This window comes from Citrus sinensis, chromosome 4 (genome assembly GCF_022201045.2).
Source record: "Citrus sinensis cultivar Valencia sweet orange chromosome 4, DVS_A1.0, whole genome shotgun sequence".
NCBI lineage: Eukaryota > Viridiplantae > Streptophyta > Magnoliopsida > Sapindales > Rutaceae > Citrus > Citrus sinensis.
Window position 1 is genome coordinate 8,443,974 of NC_068559.1, and position 17,529 is coordinate 8,461,502.

The following is a 17,529-nucleotide window of genomic DNA, read 5'->3' on the forward strand; positions in this document are numbered from 1 at the left end:
TGATTTTAGTAGGCTTAAGAATTTGTCATGGCTAAATTTAGGGGTTAATAATTTGGGATCTGGGACCGCCAATGAACTTGATTTTATAAACCTTTTAACAAACTGTAGCAAATTAGAAAGGCTTTACTTCAATAGGAATGGATTTGAAGGAGTGCTGCCGCATTCTATAGCAAACCTCTCATCAACAATTAAGCAAATCGCCATGGGTAGCAACCGAATATCAAGCACCATACCTCATGGGATAAGAAATCTCGTCAATCTAAATTGGTTAACAATGGAATCAAGCCAATTAATTGGTACTATTCCGCCACTAATTGGTGAGACTCCAAACTTGCAATTACTAAATATAGGCGGAAACCACTTACAAGGCAGCATTCTCTCCTCTCTAGGTAATTTGACGCTGCAAACCTATCTATTCAATAACTTGCAAGGCAATATACCCTCATCTCTAGCAAATTGCAAGAGTTTGTTGGGGTTGAGCGTCTCCCATAATAAGCTCACCAGTACTTTGCCCCAACAAATTCTAAGCGTAACAACTCTTTCACTTTACTTGGAACTGGATAATAATCTTCTGAATGGCTCCCTTCCTCCAGAAGTGGGTAACTTGAAGAACCTCCTGCGCTTGCATGTATCTGGAAATAGATTTTCTGGTGAGATTTCATTTACTCTAAGTGCATGTACAAACTTAGAATATCTTAATATTTCGGGCAATTCTTTTAGTGGAAGCATTCTTCTTTCTTTGAGATCCTTGCAAAGTATCAAAGAGCTAGATCTCTCAAGCAACAGATGAACTGGCCAGATTCCGGAATATCCTGAGAATTTATCCTTTTTCGAACTCTTGAATCTTTCATACAATTATTTTGGGAGCGAGGTACCAACAAAAGGAGTCTTCAACAATAAAACAAGATTTTCAATTATCGGGAATGGAAAGCTTTGTGGGGGTTTAGATGAATTGCATTTACCATCTTGCCGATACAAAGGATCCATAAAGCCATCAATCACTTCTCTCAAAGTGCTGATTCCAGTGATAGTCTCGTGTTTGATCTTATTGGTAATTTCTTTTATTTTTTATGCTAGGAGAAAGAAACCGGCACATAAAGATTCTAATATGCTATCGATGAAACAACAATTTCCAATGATATCCCATGCAGAGCTGAGTAAGGCAACTAATAACTTTTCACCAGCAAACAAAATTAGGGAGGGAGGCTTCAACATTGTGTACAATGTTGCAATGAAGGTGGCTAATCTTAAGCAGAAAGAGGCTTCAAGGAGTTTTGCAGCTGAATTTAATGCATTAAGAAATATTCGCCATCGAAATCTCATCAAAATCATCACTATTTGCTCAAGCATAGATTTCGAAGGGTTTGACTTCAAGGCTATTGTTTATGAATATATGCAAAATGGAAATTTAGAGCAATGGTTGCATTAGAGCAATGGTCAACTCAGATTGTGCAATTTAAGTCTCACTCAAAGAGTAAACATAGCCATTGACGTTGCTTTTGCAATTGAATATCTCCGCCACCATTGTCAACCATCAATTGTTCATGGAGATCTTAAACCAAGCAATATTCTACTGGATCAGGACGTAGTCACTCATGTGGGCGACTTGGGATTGGCAAAATTTCTATATGGTTATGAACCTGGTACTACCGCAGAAACTGCATCAAGTTCAATTGGGATAAACGGAACCGTTGGCTATGTTGCTCCAGGTAAGTTTTTTATTTTTGATACAATAGATTGGTATGTATACAAGAGTTTTCTCTACTCCAGATTTCTGAATATTTACTTTCATCCAACAGTCCGAATCGGTGTTGTCTAATTTTTTCACGTATTTCTCTTACTTAAAAAGTCAAATTTATTTTGATATGGCTGTGCTTTCTTCCTTCTCTTCTTTATTCTTTTTCATGCTGAGTAATAATTGCTGCTAGGAATCTAGAAAATCGAGAGAAACGACATACAGTAATGTCGTTTCCTCAGCGTTTTGCTCTCAATGAAAAAAAACAAAACAAAAGCATTTTAAAATCTGCCGGTATAAAAGGGAAAAAAACAGTGTCATTTTTCCTCTCACTCCTCTCCCCATCTTGCTCCGTTTTTCCTCTCACTCCCTCCAGCAACAGCTTTACTCTACTCGGTCTCCGTCTCCCCTCTCGCTCCAGCAGCAGCTTCGTCTCTGTGTCACTCGCTACTACTCCAGATCTAGTCGATGATCGCTGCTCGGTGTAGTCGGTGGTCGCTGCTCGCTACTCGGTGGTGCTGCTCGTCTCCCTCGTCTCTCTCCATCTCCCTCTCTTTGTTGGTAATTAATTTTTTGATATTTATTTTGATAATTAATTTTTGATAATTTTTTATAATTGCTCATCAAAATCATATTTTAAAGCGGATATGAACCCATTCTCTATCAATCCAACCCTCATTCCCCTGCTTCACCACTACCCCTGCATCATTTCCATTCCTCTGTTTCTTTCCATCATTACCCTGTTTCTTTGCCAAAGATGCCGAGTCATTCGATGCCACTCCATCCTTCACCAATGAGCTTGAATTAGTGCTCTTGCTAGCAGGTGTAGCACTTTGATTTGCCTTCAAATTTTGATCTTCAACATAAATTTCCGAACTTTGAGTTTGGTTCTTCACACTGGATGGTGCCTTATTGACAACTGAGGTTTGATTCGCCTTCAAAATTTGATCTTTATCAAAAATTTCCGAACTTTGAGCCTGGTTTTGCACACTGGATGGTGGCTTATTGACAGTTAAGGTTTGATTTGCATGTAAAATTGCAGATTTACCAGCATTATGGGTATGGTTTTTTGTGTTGGGTGGTTCTGAAAAAATGTTTGGTATATTGCTGGTTGGGAATAAATTTTTGTTGCTGTAATATATAAAAAATTAAAACATAGTATGAGATTTTAGAAATTAAAAAATATAAGTATACAAAGGGGTGGGCAAAAAAACCGTGCACTAGAGAAAATCGAACCGAATCGATCTAAACCGTTCCGTTTGGACCGGTTTTAATTTTTAAAAATAACCGAAATATATGGTTTGTAAAGAAAACCGAAATACAGGTTCGGTATTCGGTTCACTCAGCTAAACCAAAAAATCGGATTATTCTTGAAATTTTATTTAAATAGACATGTGTTAAATTTTTAATTGGTTGCGTAAGATAACTAAAAAAGGCATGCACACATATGATTACGGGTATATATATATTTAAAAATTGTTGTTGGTGTTTGTTTCCAAATTTTATTTTTATTTTGTGTTGTAAGTTTTAATTGTTGTTATTTTTTTTTTTTGTCTTTACAACATTATGTTTATGTAGATGGAGTATTGGAGTTTGATTATGTATTTTGAAATCTTAATATTTCATATTTTGTAAGTATCTTATTAGTAGTTAGTAAGATATTAGTGATAAAATGTGTTTTAAATACTTTGTATTTATTGTTAATATTTGTAATGAAATTAGGATAAATTAATTGTTGAAAAAAATAATTACATTCATGAGGCCTAATGGGCTAAAAATTTAGAAATTCAAAATAGGCCCAAAACCTAAAAAACCAAACCAATCCGAAAAGATCCTTTTATGTTCGGTTTTTATTGAGTTCGGTTCTTATTTAGTTCTTTTTATAAAATAACTAATTTAAATCGGTTCTGCTTAATTTCGATCTGAATTGAACCAGACCAAACCGTGCCCACCCCTAAGCATACACTAACAAATTATGATTTTAAGGTGAAAACTTACTTGGTGCCAATTATAAAGAAATGGTTAAAAAATATTGTGCACACCACCTTAGGTTGGGTATATAGGTCCCTACAAAAATAAAAATTATATATGTAAAATCAAAAATAAAAATTTAAAACTAAAATTTCTTCACGAATTACGTTCTTACATTATAGTAGCCTAAATAATTTAATCCATTATATTCTAAAAATTTAAATTAAAAAAATAAAAATCTAACAAAAAATTTAAATTAAAAAAATTGTAAATCAAAACAAAAATTAAATTAAAAAATTCTAAATCCCACACATCATTTAAATTAAAAAAATTCTAAATAAAAAGATTTCTAAATCAAACACAACATTTATATTAAAAGAAATTTTAAATCCAACACAAAATTTAAACTAAAAATTTTTAAATCAAATTTATCATTATCATATAAACAAAAAATAATAGAAAAAAAAAATCTCTCTTTACCAGCTGGGTGTTTTACTTCAAACTGGTGATGAACTACTCTGCTTGTGAAATTAGACAAAAATCCCAACTCAATCCTTTCACGTGAGGAGTAGTGCTTTTCAGCTAGAATCAAACGTGGGTGAGAAAGCGTAAAAAATGTGGAAAAAGCAAAAGGAGCAAAAGTTCACGTGGGCGGTGGGGGAGGTGGGGGCCGAGAGAAACGGCATTACTCTCGGCATTCTCTCAGCATTCTCGCTCAAGCATTTTCCGACTGATAATTGTCATGTTTAGTAAAAATTTGACCAGACCAAAGACGAAGGCGGTACGGAATGAAAAAGAAGGGTGGCTTTTCGCGATTTGTTGAATTTTTATTAAAATCTGTTGTTAAGCCGACATTGCTGTTAGATTGCTGTTGAATAATTGACCTTTTAGATGAGAGAAACGTATGAAAATGAAATTCATTTTAATTAAAATCACAACACAGATTTCGACGGTTGGATATGCGACATACGGATATTAATTAAAGCATGCGATCCCAATTATAATTATTAATTCAAATCCAAAGACTTACAAAATTTATACATAGAGATCTATTATGTACATATTTTAAAATAGAAAAGCAATTGGCTATTGAATTTAAATTGAGATTCTACACTTTAACTAAAATGCAAAATTCCTTGAATGAATGAACATGTTCAGAGTGTGGCATGGGCAGCAAAGCATCCGTGTCAGGAGATTTATACAGTTTTGGAATTTTGTTGCTGGAGATGTTTACAAGAAGGCGACCAACCGATGCCAGGTTTAATGGACTTACTCTCCATGAATTTGTCAAGATGGCTTTACCAGACAAAGTGATGGAGATTGTTGACCCTTCACTTCTATTGGAGGTAACGGCGAACAACTACTCTTGGACAGAGGACTGCCTGGTTGCTATACTTGGAACTAGGGGTGGGCATAAACCCACAACCCATGGGTTTATCCAAACTCAAACCAAATTAAATGGTTTGGGTTGGGTAAATCATTAAAATGGGTTAGATGTGGGTTTTATGTAGAAAACCATTTCATTATGGTTTGGGTATGGTTTACCCATGGGTTATGGATAAAACCCCAACACTTAAATTTTCAAATGAAATAAATGAAAACAAAATAAATTAACACAAATAAGTGAAAGACCACCATTAAATTTTTTACGACGTGATCAATTGTCAACAGTTAGAAAATGAAAATAACAGTAAAAATAAATTTATATTAAATAAATACTGTTGTAAATAACATAATTTTTTTTTCTTATTTACAAAAATAATTCCTCCCACATGGAAAGATCATCATAGAAAGAGCAAGAGACTCTACTAATGATCAATAATAATTCGGCTTGGACTAGGTCCGATATGCTAGATGTCGGCTAATTTTTGGTTAATAATTGAATGTAATGCCCATATTAAGTATTAAAACAAGAAATATATATTTTGATATGAGTAGAAAAATTAATAATAAAATTTTTTCTTGTAATTATTTATTTTGTGAACATTTTCTTATAATAAATATTTTGTAATATTTTAAAATTAAATGTAAAAAGTATAGGTAAAATATTTTATTATTTATCTTATAATAAATTTTTATTTGTCAATCAAGTTTTCTTATAATAATTTTTTTATCATTTGACTAATAACTTTCTTATATATTTATTATAAGAAAATTTTCAAAAAATAAATAAGTATAAAAAAATTTTATTATTAATTTTTTTGTTCATATCAAAACAAATATTTCTTATTTTTAATGCTTTATTTTTTATTTAGTTTCTATTCATGTGGTTTATTTAATTTAGAATAAATATAAATAAAAGAGTAGTTGAAAATAAGGGTAATATTGTAAACTTATACTATTAGAGGAGTTTTTGGCTATTATAAAAGCAAAAGGGGGAAAAATAATATATGTTGATTACTATAGGGGGGAAACTAGCAATCTCCCTAAAATTAAACATATAAGTAGACAACATAACGCAAAACTACCAAAACGATAAATAAAAACAAATATTGCATAATTAAATAAATAACAAATGGCAAAATTTATTATTAGATTGTTAATGTCATGTTTGTGAAAGTTTATTATTAAAGTGTACGTTCTTATTTATTGAAAAATAATAATTTTTGTGATTAAACTTTATTTTGATTTTCTAGTATTCTTTAATTTAAGGATTAAGTTATTGTAAAATTTATAATTTTTATCCACTATATTTTTTATATTTTAATATCAATTTAATAATTAATAACAATTAATAATTATTATAATTTTGATATAATTAAATTTTATTAAAATAAAAATTATTTTGATAATAAAATTCAAACCAAACCCAAATGGTTTGGTTTGGTTTGGGTTAAAAATATTTGGGTTGGTTTGGGTTAGATCCAAATTTTTATGGTTTGGTTTGGGTTGACTTAAAATCCAACCCAAACCAACCCATGTCCACCCCTACTTGGAACTAGTGTTACCTGCTCAATGGAATCTCCAATGGAGCGGATGGAGATGAGAGATGTTGTGGCTAAGTTACGCCATGCAAGGGAGACTTTTCTTGGCACGAGGATTTAATTTTTTTTTTTTTTTGCAGTGATGTTAACTGCTTGATTATCACTATAATTTAATGAGTTTATGCTTAGATTTTCTTCATGTATCTCAGCCTATTGTTCTTGTTTTCATGTTTCATTAATTATTTTTTATTAGAATCTGGAATCAATTATTTATTTAGTATAAGAAATTTTAGAATATATCAAAAGTATCATATCAACCATACAATAAGTAAATAATGCTCATGACATGTGTGCATTATGATGCAAATAATGGTTATATTAAATTCAATTAAATATGTCATACATGCATTAGTTGGTTATATTACCTCTAATCTATTTTAGAATTCCTCATACAGTACAAAAACGAATTCAACAACATCAAAAAAATAAAATCAAACATATTATTCAGGTACTAGCAGCACAAGATCCACCCTACTTTTGTTTAGGTACAATGACGTAGTACCATAAAACAGAAGACCATGGCAACAAGTCACTACGATAAATCATGATAGAAAATTAGTCAAAATGACACATGATAATTGATAGACCAAAGAACACAATTATTTTATACAAACTCAGGTTGTTTAGATAAAAAAAATTTATAACCCACCATATAATTTATTTTTAATCAATGCCGTACGTAGTTTGCGTATGTGACTACTTCCTGTTATGCAAGATTGATCTATTAACAAACAAAGACTTGATTGAATTAAACCAACATGCAAGAAACCAAGATTAAAAGCAATGAAAACAGTAAGAAAACACCAAGTGATTTCTCTGACCAAAAAAGAAAAAACAAAGAACCTCTTCTATTAATCTTTTATGCTCTGTTTTTACTTTTCTAGGGTTGACGCCCTTTGTGCACCGCACTACTAGAAAAATGGGCTTTACTGATACTAAATTAGTGTCAGTAATTACTTTTCCTGACACTTGTTAATTGTGTCAATAATGCTCCAGCCAGAACACACTGACACTGAAAATTAGTGTCAGTGATTTTTGTGTCAATAATTTTTGTCACAATAGTATCACTAAAATAATGACACGATGGTATCAGTGTTTGATGATATTATTTACATGTCAATGATTAATGTGACTACAGTATCAGGAGCACATTGATTCATTAACGTAAAATATTATTAATGTCATTTTAAAATATTTAGTGTCAATATTTATTGATGTTATGCTGCTTTTGTTAATAGTATATTTTTATTTTAATTATATTTTTTTTCTACAATCAAAAGAAAACTCAAAATATATTAAATATACCAAATCTCACAACACAATTCACATAACAAACATTCCAAATACATAATTTAAATTAATGTAATTCAACTACACCACTGTTTGGAAAAGAAAAACATAAGTATCAAATTAAGCTTTCGACAAGTTCTAGACAATAAAGTACTAAATTAAGTTTCAACAAACATTAACGGACAAAAAGAAGCACAAGAGTGTCAATAAATATCCATATGTGGCTTCATTTTTTTCCCACCTACAAGTACATAAAATTAATTAGTACACAACAAATAATAAATCTTGGATATTTGGAAGAAAAAATCATCATAAATTACTCATATATTACCTTGTGATTTTGGGCTATAATTAACTTGGCAACATATGTAGCCCATTGATTATGAAGTCGCAAAAGCTCTTTCATGACGTACAAGCAACAATATTGTAACATATCCCCACTAATAACAACCTCGCAATTAATCCATATAATTGTTTTGTACATCTCATGGTTATTCACATAATCTCTCCAACAATACGCAGTGTGCCAATCATTAAATGTTCATCAGTTAATTAATATAGAGAGAGACAAAAATTTTTAACAAGAATCTAGCTACCACTTTTTTGATCGCTGTCATTAACCTCTCTTAAATCGTAAGTGAGTGATGTGCAGTAAGACGGGCCTTAGTGGCTTTTAATAAGTCAAGCTAATTCATAAGTGAAGTAACTAATAAAAATTAAGACTTAAAATAAAAAAAATGTCTTCATATTCTTTAATGGCCTTATAAGTTTTTTTGTTTTTCATGTTTGGTCAATGAAGAGAGTGGGATTCTGGTGGTTGTGTGAGCCGCTAGATTTGCCATGCTGGCGATCATGGAGTTCTAATTTTTGGCTATTAGGTTGAAGCAAACAAATATTTAGGCTTAAGTACAGTGACAATTTGACACAACTATCAACGAAGTTTTGCATGCAAAACGCAACTTTTAAAATGAAGAAATGAGAATAATGTCAAATAAAAAAAGAATAATTGAATAATTCCATTTAAGTATTTAACCATTCAACTTTTTATATGAACACAAGTTTAGCACTCACGCACTAATAAATTTTGGCTGTGAAAACTATTTAGTTGGAGTAGAGATACAAACATGCAAAATTTGTAAGCTCATGTTTATTTGACATATATTTCTCAAATAAAGAATGATGCAGAAGCAAATCCTTTAATAATTGTAAAGGCATATCATTTAAACAAACAAGAAAACTGCATACCATGATGAACCCCTTTCAAAGTGTAAGCTGGTCAGCACAAACCACTTTCAAAGTGTAAGATAGTCAGCACAAACCACTGAGTGCCCAAATTCGCAGAAGAAGCAGGTCTACAAGTTGACAAAACCAGCAACCTCAGTCAAAATTATGATACCAATGCACGCAGTTAGAGGTATGATCATAGTTATCAAAAATAAAGATATGCTCTTCCGGCTACATAGGGGAAAAGAAAAGCATTAAGTGTATTATACTTCTTCCAGCCACTTAAACATGAGGTTTGATTTCTGAAGGTAATCAATTATTACTATTAAACTAATCGCATAGTTAATTATTTCTTTGCTGCCCAAAAGGTTGTTTCCCTAATACTCCTAGCAGTATCCTGGCTGAAGATTTCATTTCTCAAATAATTTTATATGCAGTAGAGTTGGCTTAACCAACTTCTCATCCAGTGAGGAGAAAAAAAGAAGAAAAAAGCAGTCTAATTTTACTGCTATCCATAACACTCCACTTAACTTTATGAGAATCTCATTCTAGTTAATTGAATCATGAAGAAGAGTAATTATATTACAGCGAATGGTAAGGGCACTGCCCTGCTTAGTTTCCATTGTAATGTACAGATTCCAGAAACATCTCTTTCTCTGAGCTATTTTCTCAGCAACCAAACAACATCTCTGTTTTCTTTCATATGCAAAGAGATAAAATGGATCAATTTAAATGAAGAAAGAACAAAAAGTCTTAACATACCACCCAGATAAGCAATTTATTCGGGGCCAAAGGATTCAATGTATGGTATCTGACAAAGGTTGTTTGCCTTGTATTGTCAACTCTCTTGCAATTTCTATTCCAGAAAAAAAATCAGCTGCTCATTTATGATAAAAACAAAATTTAAAATAAAATCAATAGATCTAAAATCAATTGTGGCTTTAAGGAACCTAAAGCCACAATGTTAATTGATCTTAAAAGTTTGTTATAAAATCATATGTAGAAACAGTTAGTTTCAGTAAGAAGTATATGACATTTAGTAGAGCAATTTTAAAGAATTCTCTATACAAAACAAAAAAGGCATGGATACCCATTGATTTCTCTTACTGGTCACAGGACACTTAGGTCCATTATCTCTTTTCTTCATGCTCTATTTATCCATTTAAGGTTACCTTGAACAGAGATTGTGGTGGTATAGCAGCGACGACGGAGATTGAGGCAGTACGACAGTGACGGAGCGGCTGACAGAGGCTGAGAAGTTATTACCGGTGACGAACGGCTGAGTATTGATGATAACTGGAAGTAGTTACGGCCTATTGGTGATGATCGCAGTGGATTAGTTACCGGTGCCGGTCAAAAATCATAAGTTACGACAGTGGGTTTCCAACTTTGGTGCACGAGATATGATAGGAGATGACGACAACAAAAGAGAAAAAAATATAGAGAACAGACTTTGGTGCATCAGAGATGACGGCAATGGCTAGTCGAAAGTAGTGACGGCAGTGGCTAGTCGAGAGTGGTGACGAAAGTGGCGAAAGAGATTTTGGGTATGTCGGCGGCGTGGTAGTGATTTGTTTTGTTTTCGATTGACAATATGATGAAATGAGGGAAAGAGATTAGGGATTTTACTTTTGCTATTATAATTTTGTTTTTAATTCTTTTAAAAAATACTTGTATCTTGAATCTGTAGGTCATGTGGTCTTTGGTTCAAATGTAAAAACTTTAAATTTTAAAAGTCTTTGGTTCGAGTCGGAAGATTTACAAATCATAGTAATTTTTTTTTTAACCTCTAATACTTCAGTGCCAGTGGTTTTTGATACTTAATTTACTGACACACTGATATCAGTAATTTGTGATACCTATTTGTTAAAAGCGGAAAATGGTGCATATGCATACAATTACTGATACTTTTTACAAAATGTCGGAAACTAAGTGTCAGTAAAGGTCATTTTTGTAGTAGTGCCGGCTTTGTTCAATTTATCATTACTAATCAATTATCATATAAAAGTCGTTTATAATGTATTTTCTCCCTTCTTCTTCTTCTTATTATTATTTAATCGTTTTTTCCGCCCTTTGTTGATTGCATTAAAATCATGTATTCATGGTGTAACTATAAACAGACTATGATTTAATTGATTGAAAAATACATGTGAAGGCAGATATAATAATAAAGATACTCAGAGTAATTCAAAAATCTCCTCGTCTCACAATTTTTGTATTTTAATTGAACTAATAATTTTAAGGCACATCAATCTGGAGAAAATAAATTTATATAAAAATTTGTAATTTTATCATTCTATTATGTTCATTATTTCATTTTGACATTCAATATACTTGTTGGACAATTGTATATTGTCAAATATCTAGATTTAGTTTGTTTGAAATTCATTTCTTTGTTTTGTGTTATTTCTTTAATATTTTCATTTTAGAAATTATTTTTTTGCTCTTTTAATTTGAAATTGTGTTACAATTATTTAGTAAAAATGTTTTATGAGAGTAAAAAGATGGTTAAGGCTAAAGTGTAGCTCTAGTGGTATGGTGCAGCCTCCCAAGCCTCACTAGTGTGAGTGAATAAAATTTAGAAGAAAAATGAAATAGATGGATCTTATTGGAAGTTGATGACTTTGGGTGTTTTTGAATTTTTATCGATGTTATATTGAAGTTGATGGAAGTTCAAAGACTAATGTTTGTATACTCTGTGTGTGTGTGTGTGTTTCTTTTTGTATTTTGTTTTGTTTTTTCTCTTTTGTTTTTGGGATTTTGTAACAAATAGCAACAATATGGTATTTTCCTTTTTTGAGAGGAAGTATATGCCACTTTTTAAATTAAGATTAGATTATATTTCCGCTAATGAGTCTTTTAATTGAGTGTGTGTGTGTGTGTGTGTCTATATATATATATATATATATATATATATATATATAGATCTAGAAGCCTTTAAAGAAGAACCTACCCCGAAAGCCAATAAAATCCATTGGGAATTAGCCCTTCCCACTGTCAAGTCTCCACCTGATTTGACCATAGACAACAGGCCTAGTGCATTAAATCAGTCTCAATATAATGCATCCTCTGTCTATGAGTGGAATATAGATGGAATGTCTGAGTATAACATCCTCGGATTGTTGCAACAGATGACTATGGCAGCCAATGCCTATAAAATCCAATCAGGAACTTCTGACAAAGCCATTGCAAAAATTCTCATTGCGGGTTTTACTGGTCAACTTAAAGGATGGTGGGATCATCTTCTCACTAAGCTGCAACAATTAGATATCCTTAATGCCATCCAAATTGACGAGAATGGAGCCCTCATTCTTGATGAGTTGCCTAACCCAATTCAGGATGCCGTAGATACCCTGATTCTAACCATTTCCCTCCATTTCATAGGTGATCCTTCCCACCTCAGAGACAAAAATGCTGAGTTACTACATAATTTGAGATGTAGAAAACTTAGTGAATTCCAAGATTACAAAACCACCTTCTTCACCAGACTCTTTTTTAGAGATGATGCAAATCATATAACCTGGAAAGAGAAGTTCTTAGCAGGATTGCCTACTCTTCTAGGTGAAAAGGTTAGGAATTCCATTAAAGCCCTTTATGATAACCGCATTCCCTATGATGAACTCACTTATGGTGAGTTAGTCAGTTGTATGCTCATCAGTCCATGCAACAGGATTTGAAATTACAGAAACGACTTAAATGGGAGCTTAGGAAATCTAAGCAAGAACTAGGCAGTTTCTGTAAACAATTCAATTATGACCCCTTTAAAACTTTCATTTCCAAAGATTGTAATGGTGAGTGTTCTTCCAAACCTCACAAGAGACACTACAAATCCAAAAGCTATAGAAAGCCATTCCAGAAATTTAGAGAATCTTCTTATAAGAAACCCCAGAGGCCTTACAAAAAGGCCAACTTCTCTAAGAAAAAGGAATTTAAACCTAAACACAAAGCCCCTTTCAACTACAAAGAAGCCATATGCCATAAATGTGGTATAAAAGGCCATACTGCAAAATATTACAGAATGAACAGAAAGCCCCAGGAGCTTGACCTTGATGAAGAAATCATTTCCAAAGTTGCCCCTCTTCTTGTAGAGTCCTCTGACTCTGAGTCTTCCATGTCGGGAGATAGTGACCCTCTTCAGGTCGATGAGCTTTTTGACTCAGATACCTCTGCATCTAGCAGTAGTGATTCTGAAACAGATTCTTATCTAAAGAAAATCAATGTTTTGACTAAAGATCAAGAAACTTTTCTTGAGCTCGTAAAGCATATTTCTGATCCAAATCTTCAAAATGAATATCTTGATAAGCTTTTGAAAACTCTGGATTTTAATAAAGCAGAAACTTCCAAAATTCCAATAGTTAAAAAGAGTTCTTATGATCTTACTGAAATTCTGGACAAAAAGAAAACAAAAAAGACAATCCCCAATATCCAAGATCTTCAGAAAGAAATCAAAGACATTAAATTTGAGATAATAAAGTTAAAAGAAAAGCAAAAGAATGATTCTCAAACCATCCAACTTCTTTTGCAAAAGCAATTGCAAGATAATTCAGATAATGAATCTAATTCTGAAAATGACGACAAAAATGATCAAAATTTAGAAAACATTGAGTCTGTACCTAATGATTTTCTATTTGTTTTAAAACAAATCACTACGAAAAAATATTTAATTAAAATTACCTTAATTTTTTCCAATGATTTTGCAATTGACGCCATTGCCCTTTTTGACATTGGTACCGATTATATATATATATATATATATATATATATATATATATATATATATATATATGCGGCATGCCTTGTTCTTGAATTTAATCAAGCTTCCATTCACTTTCTCATGAGTATTTGCCATTGATTTTGAACTTGACGAGTTTCGTTTCCATAAAATGAAATTGATGGAGTAGTGAACAATGGAGTATAATGGAAATAAAATTATTTTTCATAGGAAAACGGAAACATCTAGCTACTATATAGACAACAAAGCAGATCAGATTTTAAAATAATGCAGTTGCCATTAGAACGGTCAAAATCAATTATATTTGAAGGTTATTTGCGTAATTAAAATGATTCACTAGGGTATACAAGTCACTTCGAATCTCATCCACACGGACTACATCATTACTTCGTAGGACATTTTTTTTCTTTTTGTAAATTTATCTGTTGTACAGGAGTAAAATTGTAAATCAATGTTAGTGTTGAGTCACGTGTTTTGGATATTTATTTCAATTATAAAATTCTACACTTAGAAAAACAATTCATACGTGGTAAGACATAACAACAAATTTATCATTTTTCAATTTAAATAAATATTAAAGGATGACTAAAGGAATGTTGATGCCTTTATTAAAAACTTAAAAAATTTATATAACTATTTCTTCAAATTATGTGTTTAGCTGTCTTTTTCTCTTATTTTTCCTATAATTATATATAGTAAATAGATATTTGCATGATCATGTTGAACACGATTCTTGAATATGAGATGCCACAAGGCTTTTGACCTTTTGTGTTTCTTGCCAATTAATTAGGCAAAACCTGTAAATTGTCTTTTGCTCTCTCTAATAAAAATCAGATTTTTTTATACAGAAAATTCATTGTGATTTTTGGGAATGCTCTTCTTCTATTAATTCTCCCCAAAATTTTAAATTTTATGCCATATGTGTCGATGTTCACTCTAGTTTTTTTTTACTCTTAACACAAATTTATCACTTTGATAGTAATTTATTTATTTTAGTTATATTTACTAGTCTTGTTTGTAACTTATAAAATCAATATGTTATTGGACACTTAAAATTGATTTTAAAGTTTTATGTTATATTTTTAAATTTTTACCCTTTTCACAATTCTAAAAAATAATTTACCATTATTATATTAATTAATTAATTAATTTTATCTTTTATTTACTATTTTTATGTACGATTTATAATATTTATGTTTGATTAGAGATGATATTGATCGGAAAATGAGTTAAACCTTCTTATTAAAACTCATCAAAACTCCCCTTATATTTTAAAACTCATTAAAAACTCCCATGTCAAAAAAATAAATCAACTTTTTAAAGATTTTTTCTCCTTTTATTATTTTAATGACTAATTCAATCTTCGACAATATCAATTACTAATGTCCCCACCTAAAATATATGAAAATAGAAAAAAAAAAGATTTTTTTAAATTACATTTCTCATAACTTACAATCAGACTTTTCAGTCTAAAAACAAATAACACAACAATAAGACCAAATGGGTCAATTGTAAATTTTATTTAATGTAAGTTATATTAAGAGTGGTACTATTGGCACCTGTCAATAATTCTCTCACAACTCCTTCTCTAGAAACACCCCATTTAATAATTGCAAAACTGACTTTCTCTGATAACACCAGCTTCAATTCCCATGATACCATTGTTCACTATGATTGAATAATAATAATAATAGTAGTAGTAGTAGAAATATCTATATAAAGAACAGAGGTCTAATAATTTGCCTCAATTTACATTTAAAATAAAAAAGTTAGTGAAGTTTGAGAAATAAGAAGACAATACAAGGAATTTTAGCAAAATATTCCATTTTTATATGCAAGAAATCGTATTTTTCAATAAAAAGAGGAGTGGTAAAACTTTAACATAATAATGAACCTTCATTTAGAAGCGAAAATGACAATATCTTTGTCATGAGAAGATTTCTTCTTCTACAAATCTCTTATTCTAGAATGCTTGAAACATAAAGGTTCCGCGGTTATTACAATTTAATTGCATGCATCAGCATCAATGAAACATCAAATACAGAAAAAACAAAAATAATATAGTACATGGCGATTTAGAGAGCTTCTAAAGAGAGAGAGGTGTTTGTAAATATTGAAAATTAACTCATCAAATTTGACTGAACTATTTACAATCTCGTCATGGACTAAAAATTAATAGTAAGATTATGTGAACATATATAATCAACTGTTTATTAGTTAAGCTTTTTCTCCATTATTTTGAATGGGTGCAGAGAACAATTGTTTTGTATCCAAATTCCAACCGGAATTGCGCAGGCTGCATGCAAGAGTTTCGTTAGATTTTTATTTGTCTTTTAATGTAATTTCCTGCATGGTTAAAATTGTAAAAACAACAACGAAGTTTTAATATGATTATTGAGGAGTGCCAATAGTGCTGCTCTATATTAAATATAACCTTGGTAAACCCTGAAAAAAATTAACAATATAACCTTGGTAAACCCTGAAAAAAATTAACAAATACCTTTTTAGTAAAATAGCTAATTTAAAAAAATATATTTCCACTCATTTTTGGCAATTTTTTTCCATCCCCTTCTATCATTATCGCTTTCTCTATCATTCACCGCCAAACTCCTTAACTACCTTGGATGAAAATTGTTTAATTTTTTTTAAGACAGGAGCTGGAGGCACGAAGACAGAGATTGGAAGGTTAATTCTTTTTTAATATAATTCAGAAAAGTTCGAAAATCAACTTCTAAGCTCAAAAGACTAATTTGTCCTCATCAACATATTGGTACTCTTGCTCAACACTTCATTATCTTCAATTTAATTAGATTTATGTTTTTGTCTAATAACTATCAATTGTATAATTTTTTAACATGAGGAGGGTTGTGATGGATTTTGATAAATAAGATAGGAGTTTTACTCATTTTCCCTAATTTTGATTTATAAATTTGATCAATAATGTAAAACATCCATACAATATCATACAAAAATCTATAATAATTACTTCTCTCTCGTGTATTACTTACGCATGCCGAGTAACGCAATTGGCGCATTTTTAGATTTTCATCATCAAATATGATTGATTAGGTAATTTTGGATTTGTATACAAGGCAATGTTTGGTAAAAATAGAATGACATTGTAGTGAAGATGATTAATCTTTTAAACAAAAGGATTTCAGGAGTTTTGCAAATAAATATGAAACATTATGAGATATTCGTCATCAAAATGTCATTGTTTGCTCTAGTGAATATTTTAAGGAAGTTGATTTTAAACGCTCTTGTTTTCAAATACACGTGAATTGGAAGTTTAGAGAAGTGGCCGCACCAAGCATTAATCAACTAGAAGTGTGGAACTTTCAAAGACAAAGCATACAATATGTTTGAGTGCGTTTTTTCAATTCTCCCACGGCGTACCAAATATGGAAAGCCGCCTGTCTCATTATATCCATTCTTTAACTTAAAGCTGATGGCCGACAAAATTGACTTTGACTTCAAAAATACACGCCATAGCTGATAAGAGGCTTTGGGCTCATGGGAGTAGTAAGCTTTGTTTTTGCTTGCTCTCATTTAATCAACTGCAATTACGAACCATTTGATTTCCAGTGGAAGTT

At 31.2% G+C, this 17,529-nt stretch overlaps 2 protein-coding genes and 1 long non-coding RNA gene across 3 annotated transcripts; all 3 read left to right on the forward strand.

The window, feature by feature from the left end:
- Nucleotides 1-274: 274 nt before the first annotated feature.
- On the forward strand, nt 275-1,429 carry LOC127901842 (receptor kinase-like protein Xa21). The gene is made up of 2 exons (XM_052439860.1): nt 275-650; nt 1,152-1,429. Exons 1-2 carry the CDS (start codon nt 275-277, stop codon nt 1,427-1,429), a joined length of 654 nt encoding a protein of 217 aa, XP_052295820.1.
- A 277-nt stretch (nt 1,430-1,706) lies between these two features.
- On the forward strand, nt 1,707-4,644 carry LOC112498830 (uncharacterized). The gene is made up of 2 exons (XR_003066226.2): nt 1,707-2,296; nt 4,241-4,644. It is a non-coding gene; the product is annotated as an uncharacterized LOC112498830 (long non-coding RNA).
- A 7,655-nt stretch (nt 4,645-12,299) lies between these two features.
- On the forward strand, nt 12,300-13,559 carry LOC127901843 (uncharacterized). Its single transcript, XM_052439861.1, has 3 exons — nt 12,300-12,834; nt 12,987-13,423; nt 13,539-13,559. The coding sequence occupies exons 1-3, from the start codon at nt 12,300-12,302 to the stop codon at nt 13,557-13,559; spliced, it is 993 nt and encodes a 330-aa protein (XP_052295821.1).
- The last annotated feature ends 3,970 nt before the right edge of the window (nt 13,560-17,529 follow it).